Below are 17390 nucleotides of genomic sequence, written 5' to 3'. Positions count from 1 at the left end.
TCCGGCTGTGTGTGTGTGTGTGTCTCAGACCTTTTTTCTCCTTCTCTGCCTCACTTCTTGCCATGGGCTTGCAAACTAAACTGGCTGCTGGGGTCGGGGTATAGAGGAGTGCGAGTCTGGGCTTGTGGGTATTTTCATTTTACTGTTTGGTACCCAGACTCTCCTCTCTAGGCTATACCCAGCGTTATCCCTGTGCCCCCTATGGAGTCAAAGAAAGAGACTTAACAGGTAAGCAACATAATTCTTTTTTTTTTTTTTTCTCATTTGATGAAGCTTCTTGTGGGTTGAAAAATGGCTATTCTGTAATAGCAATGGCAGGTTGCACCAGTCTGTAACTGATTGATTGTTTTGCATCTAAAAGTGAAGCTTCTGTTTAATATTCTGCAGAAGATCTCCAAGCCAGCGCTCTTCGTAGACAGGAGATGGAAAGACAAATTGAAGAAATGGAGAAGCAACTAAAAGCATCTTGTGTCAGAAGGCAAGACGGAGTCACTGAGGAGGTAGTGTTATCACTCCAGCTCTGTGCTCTAGCTACAACACTACCCATTATAGAACCATGAACTCCTTATTTCCACTAAACATTAAGGACCTAATGTCTTGGCATAATGCTGTTATACAGCCCTGTAAGCATGACTTGGCGTTATGTATCTAAGCAAAGTGTCACATGTCATCACCTCTGAAGACACATGGGCTCTAAGTGAATTTAATACACAATTCCTCCTCTATTACGCAGTATAATGGAGCAGCCAGGCTGTCCTATTGTTATCAAACCATGTACATGAATGTAAATCAAGGAAGACCCAGTCCTTGTCTTACTAAACCTCTTAAACTTTGACCTACAGTGTCCCTGTCTGGATCATATTCATATAAATCCCAGAAAGTGTTATATAATTCAATTATTATCGCGTGAGTTCCACTCCGAGAGGTCCCAATACTTCTGTGTGAGGTCCTCCCCACAGCCACCTCTAGCCCAGATCTGAAGCTGGTTCCATTAATTGATGTGGAAAATAAAGGGAGAGAAGGGGCGGTAGGGAGGGGAGGGGGTTTTGGTGCTGTACAGGGTAAAGGGTGGTTGTAATTCTTCACTGATCAGCACCGATCTTCCCTGATCCGCAGTGCTAACAAATATGTATATCTGTCTTCTATCAACCCCTTTGCTCTATCCGGTCTGCTGATCCGGAAGGGGACACTGTAGGCCAAAGTTTAAGAGGATTATTAAGAACATATCCGCTGGGATTTTTATTCCTAAATATATCTATTGGAAACAAAGGACAGTTGTTGATGAAAGGAATCTTAAGGAACTGAAATGCATGAATTACTACAATATCTCAGGGAGCGCAGAGGAACGCAAGTACTTTGTTATAATAATTTGATTTTGGGGGTGGTGGTGACTACTTCAGCGGTTGTACTACTGCACTATTGCTTGTAGCGCAGTTTTTCTACATTTGTAGTGATGTCAAGTCCAGTGTGAGTAAACTGAGCACCTTCTCCCACCAATAACTCGTTTCTCCATCTACATTCTGTTTTCATGGTAATCTGACTAAGGGTGAAACCCCTCAATTTCCTCACTCTGTTATATTCTGACATTACACCAAGTGGAGGAGTTTCAAGATAAATCATCTGTTCACATTGGCAAGATCTATAATGAGAAGGATAGTGGTGGAGGATATGGTGTAACAGTCCATATGTACTACACATGTGTGCATCCTTTTCTCTTTTTATTGAGGGATATCAAGACCGATCCGTCATAACTGCTCTGAAAGCACCTGTTTGAGTATTTGAGCGTTCTCAAAAATGATGTGTAGGGCCGGTTCTTCAATTTGTTTATAAAGCTTAGTTTAATTTGTTTCTATACTTTCTCCAATCTGCTATCATCTTAAAGTGGACCTCTGGTTAATGTGACCTTTTGCAGTGCAGAATCGGAAATGGCTAGTCTTTCTGTGTTCAGTCATTATGGAATAGCCACTAGATTTTATAGGAGTTTGATTCCACTTTAACATCAAACTGCCATTGTCTAATTATAAAACTGTGCGCCATGGTCAGGGCGTCAGAAGTCCATGATAGATCCAAGTTAACTAGTTTTAAAGAGTTACATTAGTCTGTTCCGTGTCTCAGTATAAAATAGAGTAGTGCCCCAGCTGGAGCACCATTTATTTGGCTTTGCACCCACTGCTGAACATTACCTGCGTCTTCAGAAAATGTAACGTGAAATATCTCCCCTCCACAGCCTGCACACTCTGAAGAGTCTGATAAAGTACATAGCGACGCAAGAACCAAACCAGAAGGGGCCATTGCTTCATCTCCTCAAAGCGCAGAAGTTGGGGCGTCTCTGGGAAATGTTGTTGCTCCCACATTACCAAGGCAGGCTCAATACAAATTTAATGTGATTTGTTTCTATCATTCAATAGGTGTTACATTATCCAGCAGCCATTGCACAGCTTCACCGCCTTTCTCATTATGTAATGCACTGGAGCTAAGGATAAACACAACTATTCTCAGCAGGAGCGTCTGTATTTCAGATGTTCCCTAACTCGTTAATTTACACACTTTCAGGATAAATACACCTAAAATGATGATATTTATCTCCCCCAAATCTGTGGTGTTACTCTGCAAGCAAGTCAGGAGAACCTAAAACTCACACTCACCCCAATACATTTTTCTATTGCAGCAAGGCTGGGGAACACTGGACTATGGGCTTGCAGGTTGGGGCTGGAGCTGGCACTTAAATTAAACTGTATCTTTAAAACCTAAGCTCCTCCCCCTGCAATCCTACAATTCCAGTGTTCTTTAAGTGCTTCACAGAGTAGAGCACGTTGTAGGGGGCTATGCAGTTGTGCGAGGTGTTTGGGTCTTGACCGGTCTTTTCCCTACTGGTTTGTTTGGTTCTAACAGTTTCACGGGATTCCTGCTACTCCTCACCGGACTCTTTTAAAGAAGTACTGGGATTGTGGGATTGCAGGGGGAGTAGTTTAGGTATTAAAGTTAGTTTAATTTAAGTGCCAGCTCCAGCCCCAACCTACAATTCAATGGTCCAGTGTTCCCCAGCCTGCTTAAGAGAAAAGGATTCAATAAGTTGACCAGAAATCCTATTTTCAAATGGATGGGGTTCTCTGGCATGGGAAACTAACAATAATTGCTTATTGGATGGGGATATTTCTCTTTAAAAATGCCCACAAATGAATGTGTGTACACACACACTCACACTATATTCGTTGTAGGGGTGTGTAAAACTATTTAATATATTATAGCTCCCTCTCCTAAATCCATAAAGTAGTGTTTATTGTTACCAAGATGCTTATTTACATATTGCACAGTACATCATAACTGATAAGCCAATTTTGTATTAGAAGTTGTTGTTTTTTTTTTTTACTATGTAATGCATATATATTTGCCTGGAACCCCATATTGTCTGTCCTCCAACCAGTATTAAAGCAAGTAGGTTGAGGCATTTGATATATTTTATCCTAATAATAGTAACAGTCTTCCCAGTCTAGTCATAAATGCAAATGTAACCCTATGTATAATGAGACCTTTGTACCCAGGTGTAGTTGTTTCTCTGCAACACTATTTATTTGTATGTATTTTTGGGTTGACAACACAAAGTTGGAATCTTGTTAAAGTTGAATATATTATTTTCTATTTAAAGCAGTGAGTCCCTGACTAAAGCCCAACCCCCATTTGACACTACAGGTGAGTAAAGAGAGATGTAAATTAACTTTTATATGTGACGCAGATGCAGTCTAAAGGTGCCCACACACATAGCGATGTGCAGTGGAGCCATGATGTGCCATGTGCAGATGTGCCATGAGCTGATGTACATGATTTCCCTTGAAACTCTCCCCGGCAGCTCTGCACACAATTTGATGTCCAATCTTCAAACGATCTCTCCTGCATCCAGACTTTCACAGTGCATCGTGTCCTGGATTGTCAGATCTGCCCTACTGCACGGCAGATCTGAAGATGCGAAGTGCGACCAGCGGGGACGCGCATCGTGAGTGGGTACTCATGATTTACTCTCAATTTGGCCACATTTTACACGATCTGTCGTTCCAATGTGTCGGAATCGGCCAGAACGGGTAAAATACTGCTATGTATGTGGCCAGCATGACAAACTTTAGTGTACAATGGCAAATATAAGTGGCTACACCTTCTATGCCACTGCAACGTAGCCGAAAATAAATATATATATATATATATATATATATACATATACATCGTTTTGTGTATGTTTCCTGCTTGAGCCCTGCTTTTTCTGGTTCTTTGATCTGGTATAGCAGGGGAAGGCAATGTCTGGCACTCCAGCTGCTGTGGAACTCTGCCACAGTTTTGTGGTTAGGGCATGCTAAAACTGTTGTAAGGCATGCTGGGATGTGTAGGTACACAGCTACTGGAGTGCTGGCCATTGCCTACCCCTGTTGTAGAGCGTAGTTTTGTCAGCTGGATGGCACACTCTGGCAGTGCCCAAGCTACAGTTGTAGTGTGTGTTGATGAAATAACAATAATACTGCACTGACCGTAAGCAGCAGTAAATACTGAATGTAACAAGATTGTGGAAAGTTCTTAATGGTGTGTGGTGAAGTAACGCAGCTTTATTAGGTAACTATTATAAAGCAGAATATATTGACATTGCAGAGCCCAGAGCTAGGGAGAGTCATTAATGGATATCTAAGTAATGGGATATATTGTAGGTTGTAAATGCATTATATTTTATGGCTATGCTGAAGGTGGCGAGACCATGGGGAACCTGGTTGCAGTTGGTGGTAGAGTGGGTGTAACTTGTCAGTGGTGGATATATGTAGAGATGGTGGACGGTGATGACGTACATAGGCATTAAAGTGCAGGCTGACTACTGTGAAGTGTATGCCAGGCATAAGAGAGTATACAGCAGGGGTGACCAACCAGTCAGAGGCAAAAAGCCCAAAAATATCTGTAGGTAAGTCAAAGAGCCAAGATCATGCGCACGGTGAAGGCGCACGTGCAAATATGGGTGTGGCCAGCTAGGCCAAGCACCTGGTATGATGTTTGTAGGATCATGTAAAAGCGCATGCACACAATCACTGTGGAAGTAACTATTAAAGGGAAAGAAAAAGCCAGAACAACATAAAAAAACATAGATCCACATCAAATACACTGAAGCAAGCCAGATCCACATAATACAATCCAACCCGACCTGGTTTCACTCCAGCCCTACATGCCACTTCAGGAGACCCTCATGTGCCACAACAGCCCCCCCCCCCCCCCTCTTTCCCAGGGAAACTCCAGTCCAACCACCCTCCCCCACACTCCCTCTTACTCCATGGGTCACTCCAGCTCCCTCACATTTCACAAATAAAATGAAAAAAATAAATAACCCCCCCACACACACACACACACACACACACACCGTTCTTACCCTGTGTTACGACGGCCTGTGTCACGTTGGTAGGGTCCGGTGTCTGTGATTACATCCTCCTCGTGGCTTCAGATTCAGTCACACGTTGAACTCCTGCTTGCGGCGTGACATCACCACATCGCCCATACATGCCTCCGGAGCGGAGCAGACTGCTGCCACAATGGACGAGCCTCCTTTTAAACAACTGCGTACCTATCAGAGGAGGCAGTCAGTGTCAGTCAGGGGGAGCCACATCAGAACAACGGAAGAGCCACAGGTTGGCCACCATTGGTATAGAGGAAGTAAAATAGATGGGTTCTGGCAGAGCGACATTAAGAGGTCAAGAGGTGCAGGTCCTGAGGGTTCCACCCCCTGCTCTAGGCTGCTTGCTGCTGTAATCTTTTAGTTGTCATTATTAGTGGGCAATAGCGCAAATTCTTCTCTCCATTGGGGAAAATTTACTACAGTGACAGTTTTTATAAGTGGAGATGTTGCCCATAGCAACCAATCAGATTCTAGCGATTATCTTCTAGAAAGCGCAAGTTAAATGTAATATAGTTGCTATGAGCAGCATCTCCACTTCTAAAAACTAACTTTAGTAAATATACCCCAATGAGTGATGGGGATGTTCGACATATTAGCGTCCTCTTTCTTTATGTGGTAGGTTCCTAAATGGTAATACAGATGTACAGGTATGGAGTTACATTATGTAGATATATTGAAAAATACTTGGGTTACAAAAGCGTGAACTGCAATATGCTTACACAGATGGGGGATTATGGTTCTGCCTTCTGTCTGTTACACCACTCAGTAATTATTGTTTATCTTGCAGCAAGGCTGGGGAACACTGGACCATAGGGGGATTGTAGGTTGGGGCTGGAGCTGACACGTAATAAAACTGTAGCTTTAAATCCTATACTCCTACCCCCTGCAGTCCCACAATTGCAGTGTTCTCTAAGTGCCTGAGGAGTTGGGCACATTCTGGATGGACTGCTATGTACCCAAGAGGGTGTGCGAGCTAACAGGCTACCCTGGTGAGCCAGACTTAACCGGAGCATTCCCCACTACTTGGAAGTACCCCAGGTCCGGGGAGCGTGACGATGGAGGGGGCGGAGCTTTCGGAGCTGCACTCCCCCCTCCTGCAGCAGCATGGGTTACGGTCCTTCCTTCAGCCACACTGCAGGGATGGCTGGTTCTGCTGTACTTCACATGTGCACCACTCTAGGAGAATGCTTCACTCTGCTAGCTTCGGATGTTGGCTCCTGGAAGGATAAGTACTGCACAATTTAATGGTTTTAAATACCTGTGTACTAGCTGCGGTACTTGTGTACTTTACGGACTCATTGCAGAGAAAACCCAATGAATGTTTTTTTAAATGGTACTTGTGTACTTTACATGCACAAGTACCGAAAGTTGTCCCCACCTAAAGAAGATGGTTGTCCCCTCGCGGGCTCGCTGCGCTCTCCATGCTTCGGGCTCGCTGCACTCGCCACAAGGTTATGTTCCCCCCTTTCTGCCCACTTGGATGGTAGGGAATGACGCTGGACACTAACTGATGATGCCAGGGTCCTCTCCGTGAAGGGGATTTAGACATTACCATGATTGATAATGAGTGTAGGACACTTGTGTACTTTCCGGACTCATTGCAGGGAGAACCCAAGTACTCTAGCTGCTATTCTGTTGCTGTAATAACAGCTGTAATGCACTGAAAGAGGGGCTGAGACATACAGTAATACCCCTACATGGTCCTTCCCAGCATATGCTGCGCTTACAGCGTCAGGTACACACGGGAGATGGCACACAGCACTTCTCCCCACCAGCTGCAGTTACAAGCTGAGGAGGGTTATTTTGCCTTAGGTAAATTACACCTGCTGGTTTTGGTTACAATGGGCAGCACATGCGGGTTAATGGTTAGCATTACTGCCTCACCGCACTGCGGTCATGGGTTCGTGTTCCGCTACAGCCCTAACTGTGACTTTTGTTTACTGGGATTCTTGCTATATCCCTAACTTTTGGCTTTTGTATGCAGTGCTTGCTTTGGCAGCACATATACTGTACTAAAATTGGAGCCCAGCGAAGGGGCCTCCGGACCGAGAGAACTGAAACGGAGCAGATTAGCATGGCCCCTGCGCCAGGACACGAAAATTTGTGACGCATACTAGTGAAGCTAGGAGACAGAGTTTAGACTTGGCATTCCATCATCTCGAGTGGCTTCTTTCCCTCCATAGGGTTAAGTACCCAGCCACGGTATGTCTCGCTCTGGCTCTATGCCTCGCGGTGTCATTACTTATGTTAGGTTCCTGGCGCGGTTTTTCAGGAATCCCCTGCTGTGCAAAGCGCAGGTAGATAGGGAGGTCTTGTAGGCATCTTTCTCCTTCCAGGGCCCCATTACACATTTCGCATGCGAAGGAACTTAACGAGGCTTTGCTCTGTCTCAATGAGTGTGGACCTACTGTCCAGGGTGATTCCTTGCTGCTGTGGGTCTGTCCAAGCGTTGGCGACGGAAAGTCACTTCTTTCCCTTCAGCGAATCTCTCCAGTTTCCTCAGGGATGCTTAGGAGCCACCAGATTCAGAGGGCTCCGTTCCTCGCACACTAGCTTCTAGCGGTTTAAGCCAAGTGGAAGCATCTTCCACGGTAGTGGCTGTGGTATCCATTTAGATCACCACACCCACTTCAAGGCTCAGCGCCCAATGGGTATCCGCCAGCTGGACCTTGAAAGTTTGTCTCTGGTCTGGTTTGATGGGTTCTAGGGTCGATATCCGGTCTTGGCGAACCTTGACAGGAGTGGCATGAGCTGTGGTCACTTCTGCTGACTTATTCGTCGAGTGACTTCAGTTATTCGCCCTGGGATTCCCTGCTGAATTGGTTGGACATTCACGGCAAGCTCTGTGTGGAAGGCCAAGCTACACAGGTAGCATCCGGGTTTACGCTACGGTCTGTTCGGCTTCAAGCCCTATTTGGCTCTGCGATTCGCATACATATTCATTATCTGAGTGTTCCATACTCTATCTTCTATTTGAATTGGATGTTCTCCTTTGGCCACTTTTCGGCCGTTGGCCATCCTAATGGCAGGGGTTCGCGTATCCAAGTTTTCGCTTCTCCTTCGAGGTGGTGCGTCCTTGGAAGGTCAGGCTGACACAAGCCAATTCTTCCCTGGCAGGGGTTAGATTTCCCTGGGGCAGTTTTTAGTAACTTTCTCTGGTCTGGGGACACGGTCCCAAGGAAGACTGGGCCTCACGCTGTGTCTTTCTCTCTGCCCAGTTCGCTTGCCAGAGTTAGGGCACTTGCTCCGGTTCAGGGACCCTTGAGTGACATCTAATGGGTGCTTGCCATTTTTCGCTATGGTTCCATGTGGGACCTCGGAGGTCTGCCAGCAAGGCGTAGTTTATTGTATTTTCACATTGCTCTTCCCCAGGAAGTGGAGAAAGCAGTGGTATTGGGCCGTTTGCAACACGATCGGTTGAGGCTGCCACGCAGAGATTGTATCACAATGTGGCGGTTCACAGTTTTGGACCTTTCTGGGTTGCTTGTTTTCAAGTATTTTTGGATTAGTGCATTATCCCGGCTTTTGCTAGGTCTCCCTTGTCTCCCTGTTCTGTGCCATCAGTTCTGGGGGTGGCCTCCAACACCTCTCCAGCTGTGTTTTTCTTGCAGAGAACAGTGACGGACCATACTAATCATGTTCAAAGGTTTGGTTGGTTCCTCGTCCGTCGACTCTGGAACATTCGGTTGTTGTGCATGCTGGTCTACATTTGGAGGTCATTCAGTGGACCAGGTTCTACTCACGGGAGTCCCAGTGGGTAATTCCCCAAACTTGACAGGGTTGCTCAGCATCCCTCTCGTCTCAGTTCCCCTTCTGTCCAACAGCACCCGTCACTTTCCATTGATGATGGGAGGGTTTCCGATCTGCTTCACCATTTCCACTACTTGGTCCTTCCGGATTAGCTCATTGTGGCCACGGCCGCGAGTCTCCTGGGTTGGAGGTGCCGTTAAATTGATTTTAGTCTCCAGGGCCTTGGGTCACCATCCACTACAGTTCGGCTGTATGAGGGGCTCGAGCTCCATGCTATCTTTCTGGCTCTATTGGATGCCTTGTCCATCCTCACCGGCCGGTCGCAGGTATGTCTTCCGGCAGGTACAAGTGCGTGGCGGCGATGCTTAAGTCTTTCGGGGGCGGAGACTTTTGGTCCATCTCTCTGTGGTGGTCATACTGGTAGTGGGACTTTGGACGGTGGACTTTCTCAGCAGACTATGTTTCTCCCAAGGTAGTGGGCTCTCCCTCTCCAGCCTCCCGCGGGGAGATCTCATGGCCTCTCGGCATGTTTGCAAGGCTACACATTTTGGATGGGATTCGGATATCCGCTGGCTTCCGCAAGTGGCTGCCGACTGTTCTGTGAAATTTTTCATCCAGAGCATCTGTTTCGTCAGGTCTCCAGGCTTCCTGAGTGAGGGTAATCCTGGTGGCTCCAGGCTAGCTATGCTGGTCATGGTATGAGGACGTCGGTGAGCGCAAATATGCACTATAGCACGTGTTTTACCCACAAATGAAGACCGGGGACTCAATTTTTCAGAGTGGGTGGGTCTCCGGGGGTGCGCTCCGCTGCTGGCCAATCCTCTCATGGTGTAACCGTTAAAAGTTTCCGCCTTTCATTTCTTGGCCTGCCTTCAGGAGGGTTTGGAGGCCGCTTGCAGACTTAGTTACAGGCTTTGGCCCTGTCATTTTCTTTCCAGCTGCGTTTGGCTCTCCTTCCAAAGGTCCAACCCGTTTTTACACGGTGTGCTGCGTATTTCGCCACCGTTTCATTTGCATGTGTAGCCGAGGAATCTTAAGATTAGATTATCAGCTCTCCCACAAGCCCGATTGTGTCTTGGCATTCCATGAATCTTCAATTAAGTTGCTTGGAAGATGGTCTTATGGCTCTGGCCTTCCCTCGACATAGTTCTGTATTTAGTTTGAGAGCTGCCTTTGCTCTTCTTCCATGAAGATTGTGCGGTTCTCCGTACCGGTTTTACGATTCCCGCCGACACTGGTTTCGGATATTGTCCTTCCGGTTCTTACGCACTTGGTGAATTCCTGGGACTGATGATCAGGCTCTGCTGGCTGAGCTCTGCAGAATTCTTTGGTATGCTGCACTGTTCTCTGCGGGTTCTTTATGATTGGCTGGCTACTCAGCAGCCCCTTGCTCATTGGGACCGCTCGATCATTACTCGCGCCTATTCTGGTGCTGGTCATCTGCCACCAGACCGGGTGACATCGCCTTCCGTTAGGGCGGCAGCGATCTTTTGGCCAGTGCGGTGCGGGACTTCAACAGCACAGGTCTACTGTGCATCTATCTAGTCCCCTGTCCGCATGTTTGGTAATTTTTACGTTCCAGGTTTTTTTTTTTTTGGCCTTCGGCGGCCCCCACTTTGGGCGTACGGTCCTCCGGTCAGGCAGTCTGAGCATTCCCTCCCCTGGGGGCAGCTTTGGTATGTCCAGTGTTCCTCAGCCTTGTTGCAAGAGAAAATAGGATTTTTGGTCAACTTATCATTGAATCATTTTCTCTTAAGCAGGCTGGGAAACACTTCGAGCCCTCCCTCACGCTCAGTTGTGCGAGGTGTTTAGTTCTTGACCGGTATTTTCACTACTGGTTTGTTTGGTTGTTCTAACAGTTTCACGGGATTCCTGCTACTCCTACTCCTCTCCAGACTCTTTTAAAGAAGTACTGGGAATGTGCGATTGCAGCGGGGAGGAGTTTAGGATTTAAAGCCAGTTTTATTAAGTGCCAGCTCCAGCCCCAACCTGCAATCCCCCCTTGGTCCAGTGTTCCCCAGCCTGCTTAAGAGAAAAGGATTCAACAGTAAGTTGACCAAAAATCCTAATTTATGTTCCACCCAGTGTTATACTATGATTTGTTCATATAATTTTTTTTATTGATAGATAGATAGATAGATAGATATATATATTTATTTATTTTTTAGAACCATGCCGTTTAGTGTATTGGTCTATTTTGTTAAATATCAGAGATTTTTAATATTTTCTCCCCTGGTCTTCAGTGCTCTCCTCTGATGTCCCTTTTACCATATTTGATGAGGCATGTGCAACACGGCTCAGCAAGTAAGTGTTTTTTTTTTTGTTTTGTTTTTTTTTCTTTGCTAACCTGCTTGCTGTATAGGAGTTGTCTTACAGGTTGTGAGACCCCATGGCCGTATCGCAATTGGCTGAGGGATTGTTCAGTAACAGTCATACCTGGCGGGAGGGAGCCGCACGATTGGTGTGGCTCATATCCTACCCTGGGTAGGCCAGGTACATCCTGCTGCTGAGTCTGCTAACCAATCTTTGTAACTTGTGTAGTGTGTTTTGGGTTTCCATCCTTTGGGCGGTATCCAATTAGCCCCAATGTCTTTTTGGCCGAAGATTTTTCATTGATAATCCCAGTTTTTCATTGTGTGGGGTTTTTTTTTTTTTTTTTTTGATTCATCCTATCCCAACTTTTCGGGACACATTAGGTCCTGAAAAAAAAATCCTTGATTAAGTGCTGGCCTCTGACTGGACTTTGGGGTTGTTTTGGTAACCCCGGTGGATCCATTAGCGCCCGAAAAAAATTGGGAAGTGCACATGGCCTGTACCAGCAAAACCAGATCACTGTGAAAGATTGTTAATCCTGCTCATAAGTAGTGGGATAGAGATTAGAAGCACTAGTTTTCTTATGTACCTATACTGCATAAACTACCCTATTTCATATTGTTCTTACCAGTAACTAATCTATTGTTCTCATCTTTATAGTGCTTCACCAAGCAGGATGCCAACTCCCAAACGCCACCAGCTGGCAGAGGTTTCAAAAGCACTTGTTAAAGATGAAGCCCCACTCACCGTATGTGTTTTTTATGATGTTTGTGTTTTGAGAGGAGTAGGCAGCAGCAGTAGTCAACTAACTAGTTATTATTATTGATATTGGGAAAGATAATCTCATCTAGCTAATAAATCTTGGCATTGTCAAGCAACTTTTTTAAAAAAGAAATGGCAATATTTTGGCGGTTCCACAAAAAAAAAAGTACTATATATGTATATAAAGGTTCTCTGCATATTATGTAAGTTTCTGTATATAGAAGCACAAAACAATGACAAACCTACTGTATGGAAGGTTCCATCCAGAATAACATTAAAGCACAATGTGAGCCTGTGAAGTAAGTAATTTAGAAGTAAATACGTAGACAGACTTGCTGATTGCGTTAGCTTTGAACAGCATCCAGCTTCACACAGTAAAATGACTGACCCCTCACCAGAGATCGTGTCCCTTTTCCTTACACTGAAGATCCTGATAGAACCTTGCTACAGCAGGGACTACATACAGTATTCTGCTGGGCAGCGCGCTACCTCTCCTGCCAATGCTGCACCATGCCCACAGTCTAGTGAGGACTGCTGATGTAGGGAGAGTGCTCAGTGGAGTGACTTGAGTGAACAATGGTATTGAGCTCAGGGTGGCTTTGCTAAGTTGAATGGGGCTCATAATGACTAAACTATGAAGGAATATGGTAATATACTTTGTTCACGTTACATTTTCAATACTTTTTTTAAATGCAGCTTTTCTCAGATAAGTACCTTTGTGTTGGTTAGTGATGGGAGTATTAAGCCTGTCATGTCTAATGTTCTGGTGTAATGCTCCCTTGAAGGACACACTGGGTGATATTGAACCCCTAAATGAAGAGGCAATCGTGTCTGGTTCAGACCGGAACAATTCTTTTTTTGCTGAGCCAGAAGACACCTGTGACTTTGTGAGAGCTGCACAGTTGGCATCCACGCCTTTCCACAAGGCCAGGGATGAGGCAGAAGAAGGCGACACACCCGGCCTGAAGAGACTACCACTCCGAGAGAAGACTCCTGTGTGCGAGGACTCCTACGGACAAGCGCTTTGTCACAAGAAGCTGAGGTATAAGAGTGTCAGCAAGTGTACATGCTTTGTATTATAAAACTGGTCCCTGATCTAATTAGGTCATCAAACACGTTTGCGTTATGACCTAATTACAACTGGCTCGTGCTCGTCAAACCCAACATGCATGTGCACCACAGTGACAGAAGACGAATGGGAGGGGGTAAGTATAACGGGTAGGGAGCAGGTGGGTACGGGCAGCTGGAAGGGGTGGCTGAGGTGATCCTTTTTTCTAATTATATTATAAAATGTAGTTCATCTATAACAGCAGCATGTTTTAGCCATACAGTTATTTGTATTATGAGAGTGTTCTAGTTTGATACTAAAATAAGTTTGTTCCCTGCAGTATATTGAGGTTTGTGTAAAAGTGACTATATATCTCTCTAACAGCCCAATTTTAGAAGCAAGTCAAGAATACACTCACTCCTCAGTCTGTTCCGCATCCTCCATCTCTACTGGTTCTACGAGCTTTGCTGTAAAGACTCTGCTGGTCCATGAGAAGCTTGACCTAATGGCCCAGATTTCTGGAGTATATGAGCAAATTTTGGGTACGTTTTCTCCTGTCTGGAATTGGAGTAGTGTCAGCATTGTCCACTCACCCTTCTGTTTTTTTTTAAAAGCACTGTGTATGAATAGTCGATAAGTTGTATCGTACGTAAGAATTATTTACATGACGCATGGGTTTTTTTTCTAGAAAATAAAAGTAATATATATATATATGTGTGTCCAGATTCAGCCCGGCACTCCCCTCCAATATCAACAGACAGCTTGCTCCTGGTGCCCTCCACTGGGGTACGAATCCCCCACAATATAGAAATGAAGAACTGGCGGCACTCAGGAGACTTTTGTAGAAATAGTGAAAAACTTAGTGCTTTTAATCTACGTTTCGGGAGTTTAAAATCCCTTCTTCAGGCTACACAACATGTATGTGGATGGCACTCCCATATGCAAAAAATATATCCAGTCCTGGTGCCCTCCGTCAGTCTCCTCGCAGGGGGCTATAACAAGAGATATGGTAAGAACTTACCTTTGTTATCTCTGTTTCTACGAAGTCCATAGGGTCCACAGGGTTGACCTTGGGGTATAGGTTGGGAACCAAATCCGGGCACCACGCAGTTAAAGCTTTTAGCTCCCAGGATGCACTGGGTCCACTCTCCCTATAACCCCACCCCCAAGCCAGAGGCACCTCAGTTTGTAAGTAGCCAAAGGCCGGAGGAGGAGAGAAAAAGAGAGAGAAAACTGGAACACTCAATAACCATACTCACCGAAATGGGAGACGGAAAACCGGTGACCAGCCACACAGCCCATATGAAGCCAGGTGCGTCAGGGCGGGCGCCCTGTGGACCCTATGGACTTCGTAGAAACAGAGATAACAAAGGTAAGTTCTTACCATATCTCTTGTTTTCTACTTCAGGGTCCATAGGGGGTCCACAGGGTTGACCTTGGGGATGTCCCAAAGCAGTTCAACCAAGGGTGGGGACGCTCCTGTGCTGAGAGGAGAATCCGTCGCCAAAAAGGAAGCATCCTGAGAGGCAAAGGAAACCAATGCCTAGAACCTTAAAAAGGTGTGGACAGAAGACCACGTGGCCACCTAGTAAGGCAAAACAGCCGAGGCGCCACAGCGAGCCGCACACGAGGGTCACATGGCCCGAGAAAAAACAAGCATCAACAACAGGAAGGCCTACCCATGGGTAGGCCCCTGAGGAAGACCTACGAGGCCATCCAAGTCAACATTTGGTTATAGGCTGGCCATCCTTTCCTGTGAAAACCAGAAATCTCAGACCACCAATAAGGAGTCCGATTTCCGTAAGGAACCTGAACGGATCACATAAATCCAAAGAGGCCAGACCACAGTCAATGAGGCCACACCAGCCGAGAGGACTGGGGACAGAATGGCCGTACCATAAGTTCCAGAATAATATGGAACCTGAAAACCACTAAGAAGAAACACAGGGCGAGAGCAACTCCCACCCTGACATGATGCCCTCCAGAAGAGGGAGCCACATGAGAACGCTCCCAATTCAGACACTCTCCTGGTTGATATAAACACCCTGAGAGAAAGAGAGAGCCTAAGCAATAGACCATGTAATGGCTATCACAACCAGCGGTTCCATTGACTGTCCCCGGAGGTAACGAAGAACCACTACTTACTCCCAAGGAGTCCCTAGGGAGGACAAATGGAGGCATAATCAAGAAAACACTCCAAAGGATGAACTGGATACCAGAGTGAAGCAATTCCATATCTTAACCATACTGACAGTGTAGAGATCCGCACTGTCAGGAAGACCAGGCCAAGTGTGAAACCCAAGCCAGCCGGAAGGAATGCCAGAATATCTGGAAATCCTGGACACCGGAGGATTGTATCGACAGGTACAATACCATAAGATTTATGGCTGCCACAGTTTGTGGTAGGTCCCAGTAAAAGCTGATCCATGTGCTCTAATCATTCCAACGATGAGAAAGCCAGGGAAGCCGTAAGACCACTGTAAGGACACAGTCAAAGACAAACGACCCAGGTCCAAGGCAAAACCAAGGACCCTGAGACAACAGGTCCGGGCAGTGAAGCATCAGGGATGGAGTATCGATGTAGAGACTCCGAAGATCCAAGTACCCCTGACATCTGGGGCAATCAGGAGCCACCAGCAGGAAAGCATCTCCGTCTCGATTGAAAACACTTCCAAAGACCTCGAGGAAGAAGGGAGACCGGAGAACACAGGTACACAAAGTGGAAGGACCACTTCACCGACAAAGAGTCGCTGAAGTTTGCTTCAGAATCCCCAGAGCTGAACTGTAACACCCTAGTGTGATAAAGTCAGAAGGCCATGAGGGTCACCTCAGGGGGGCCCCCCCTGCTCACCAGGAGATGAAACCTCTCTTGGGGAAGAGACTAGTCCCCGGGATGCACGTCGTGACGGCTGAGGACTCCCGCTTCCCAATGGAGAGCTCCTGAAATGAACGCTGCCGAGATGGTCGGGAGGAGACCCTCGGACTATGTCCGAATATGTGACATACCTGTCATTGCCACCCAACGAACAGTGTTGCTAAAAAGGAAGCCACTGTCCTGACCCTGTCGGACTGAACCTTTTCAGGTTCACCGGGAAACAAGAGTTATGCCAGAGTAAGTTAATTGACAGGGTGGAATCGACAGACGTCCAACTGCACTGAAAAGGATTCGGTCCAGACACTGTCCCTAGCAAAGAAAACCCTGGACGAGATGGCCATAGCCACCCGGACAGGGACCGACTTGCCTCCGGAGAGAGCATCATCGTTTGAACAGTTATCCGACAGAAAAAACTCATTCCATCTGGAGATGAGCCAATTATGGAAAGGCCTGGAATGGAACTGAGCCCATTCCACCATGCATCCCAGAGTGTAAAGACATCTGTCGACTGCGCAGACAACCATGTACTCCTAATGGAAGAGAGGAGATTCCGTCTTACGCCAGAAGAATTCTCAGATTCTGAGAATCCAGCAGGGATCCTAGATGAAGAATACCCAGAGAGGGATGCAGGGAGGACTTTTTCCCCGTTGATTAAACGTCTGCACCCTGAAGAAGCCACAGTCATCCTGACCTGGCCATAAAGTACCCCGGTGATCCCGCTAAGAGCAGGAGGCCGTCCAGGTACAGGAGCATTGGGATATACTGAACAGAAGAACTGTCAGAAAATCCAAAACGCTGGTAAACCCCTGTGGGGCTGAGGACAGTCCCAACAGGCAGAGCCCGAAAAATTGTAAGTGTTGCTGTGATACAGCAAACCTCAGCCCATGCTGAGGAAAGGTCTCTGTAAGTACCCGTAGGCACGCGTCCTGTATATCCAGTGATACCCTAAAGTCCCCAGGTTCCAAACATCGTATGATGGAGCATAGGGATTTCCTCCTGAGCCCAGGTAGCTTTAGGAACTGGTTCAGGGAATTGAGACAGAGAACAGGCCAAAGAGGACCATTCAGCCACCGCACCAGAAAGAAAACCGAACTACCAGTCCCTCACTGAGATAGTGGGGATGGCCCAATTAGCTCCGCTTACCGCAACAACTGCATAGCTTTCTGGATCTGTAAGGCCCTTGTAAAGAGGGCGTACCCTCCTACCCACGTAGCCGCGGCAACTTG

The 17390-nt window shown here is 46.5% G+C and overlaps 1 protein-coding gene across 2 annotated transcripts in view; it reads left to right on the top strand.

Moving 5' to 3' along the window:
* The window catches only part of BUB1B (BUB1 mitotic checkpoint serine/threonine kinase B), an 89085-nt gene that overhangs the window by 43352 nt on the left and 28343 nt on the right, over positions 1–17390 (top strand). The window contains exons 10-16 of one of the 2 annotated variants that reach the window (XM_088460786.1): positions 388–500; positions 2228–2361; positions 3650–3690; positions 11410–11470; positions 12140–12227; positions 13027–13283; positions 13674–13831. In XM_088460786.1, coding sequence (XP_088316912.1) covers positions 388–500; positions 2228–2361; positions 3650–3690; positions 11410–11470; positions 12140–12227; positions 13027–13283; positions 13674–13831 — 852 coding nt within the window. Of the gene's footprint in view, positions 1–387; positions 501–2227; positions 2362–3646; positions 3691–11409; positions 11471–12139; positions 12228–13026; positions 13284–13673; positions 13832–17390 lie in introns of both variants that reach the window. The other variant, XM_088460785.1, reaches the window with a different exon arrangement.

This window comes from Taudactylus pleione, unplaced genomic scaffold (genome assembly GCF_031769625.1).
Source record: "Taudactylus pleione unplaced genomic scaffold, aTauple2 ptg000985l, whole genome shotgun sequence".
Taxonomy (NCBI): Eukaryota; Metazoa; Chordata; class Amphibia; order Anura; family Myobatrachidae; genus Taudactylus; species Taudactylus pleione.
This window is presented reverse-complemented; position numbering and strand designations above follow the sequence as displayed.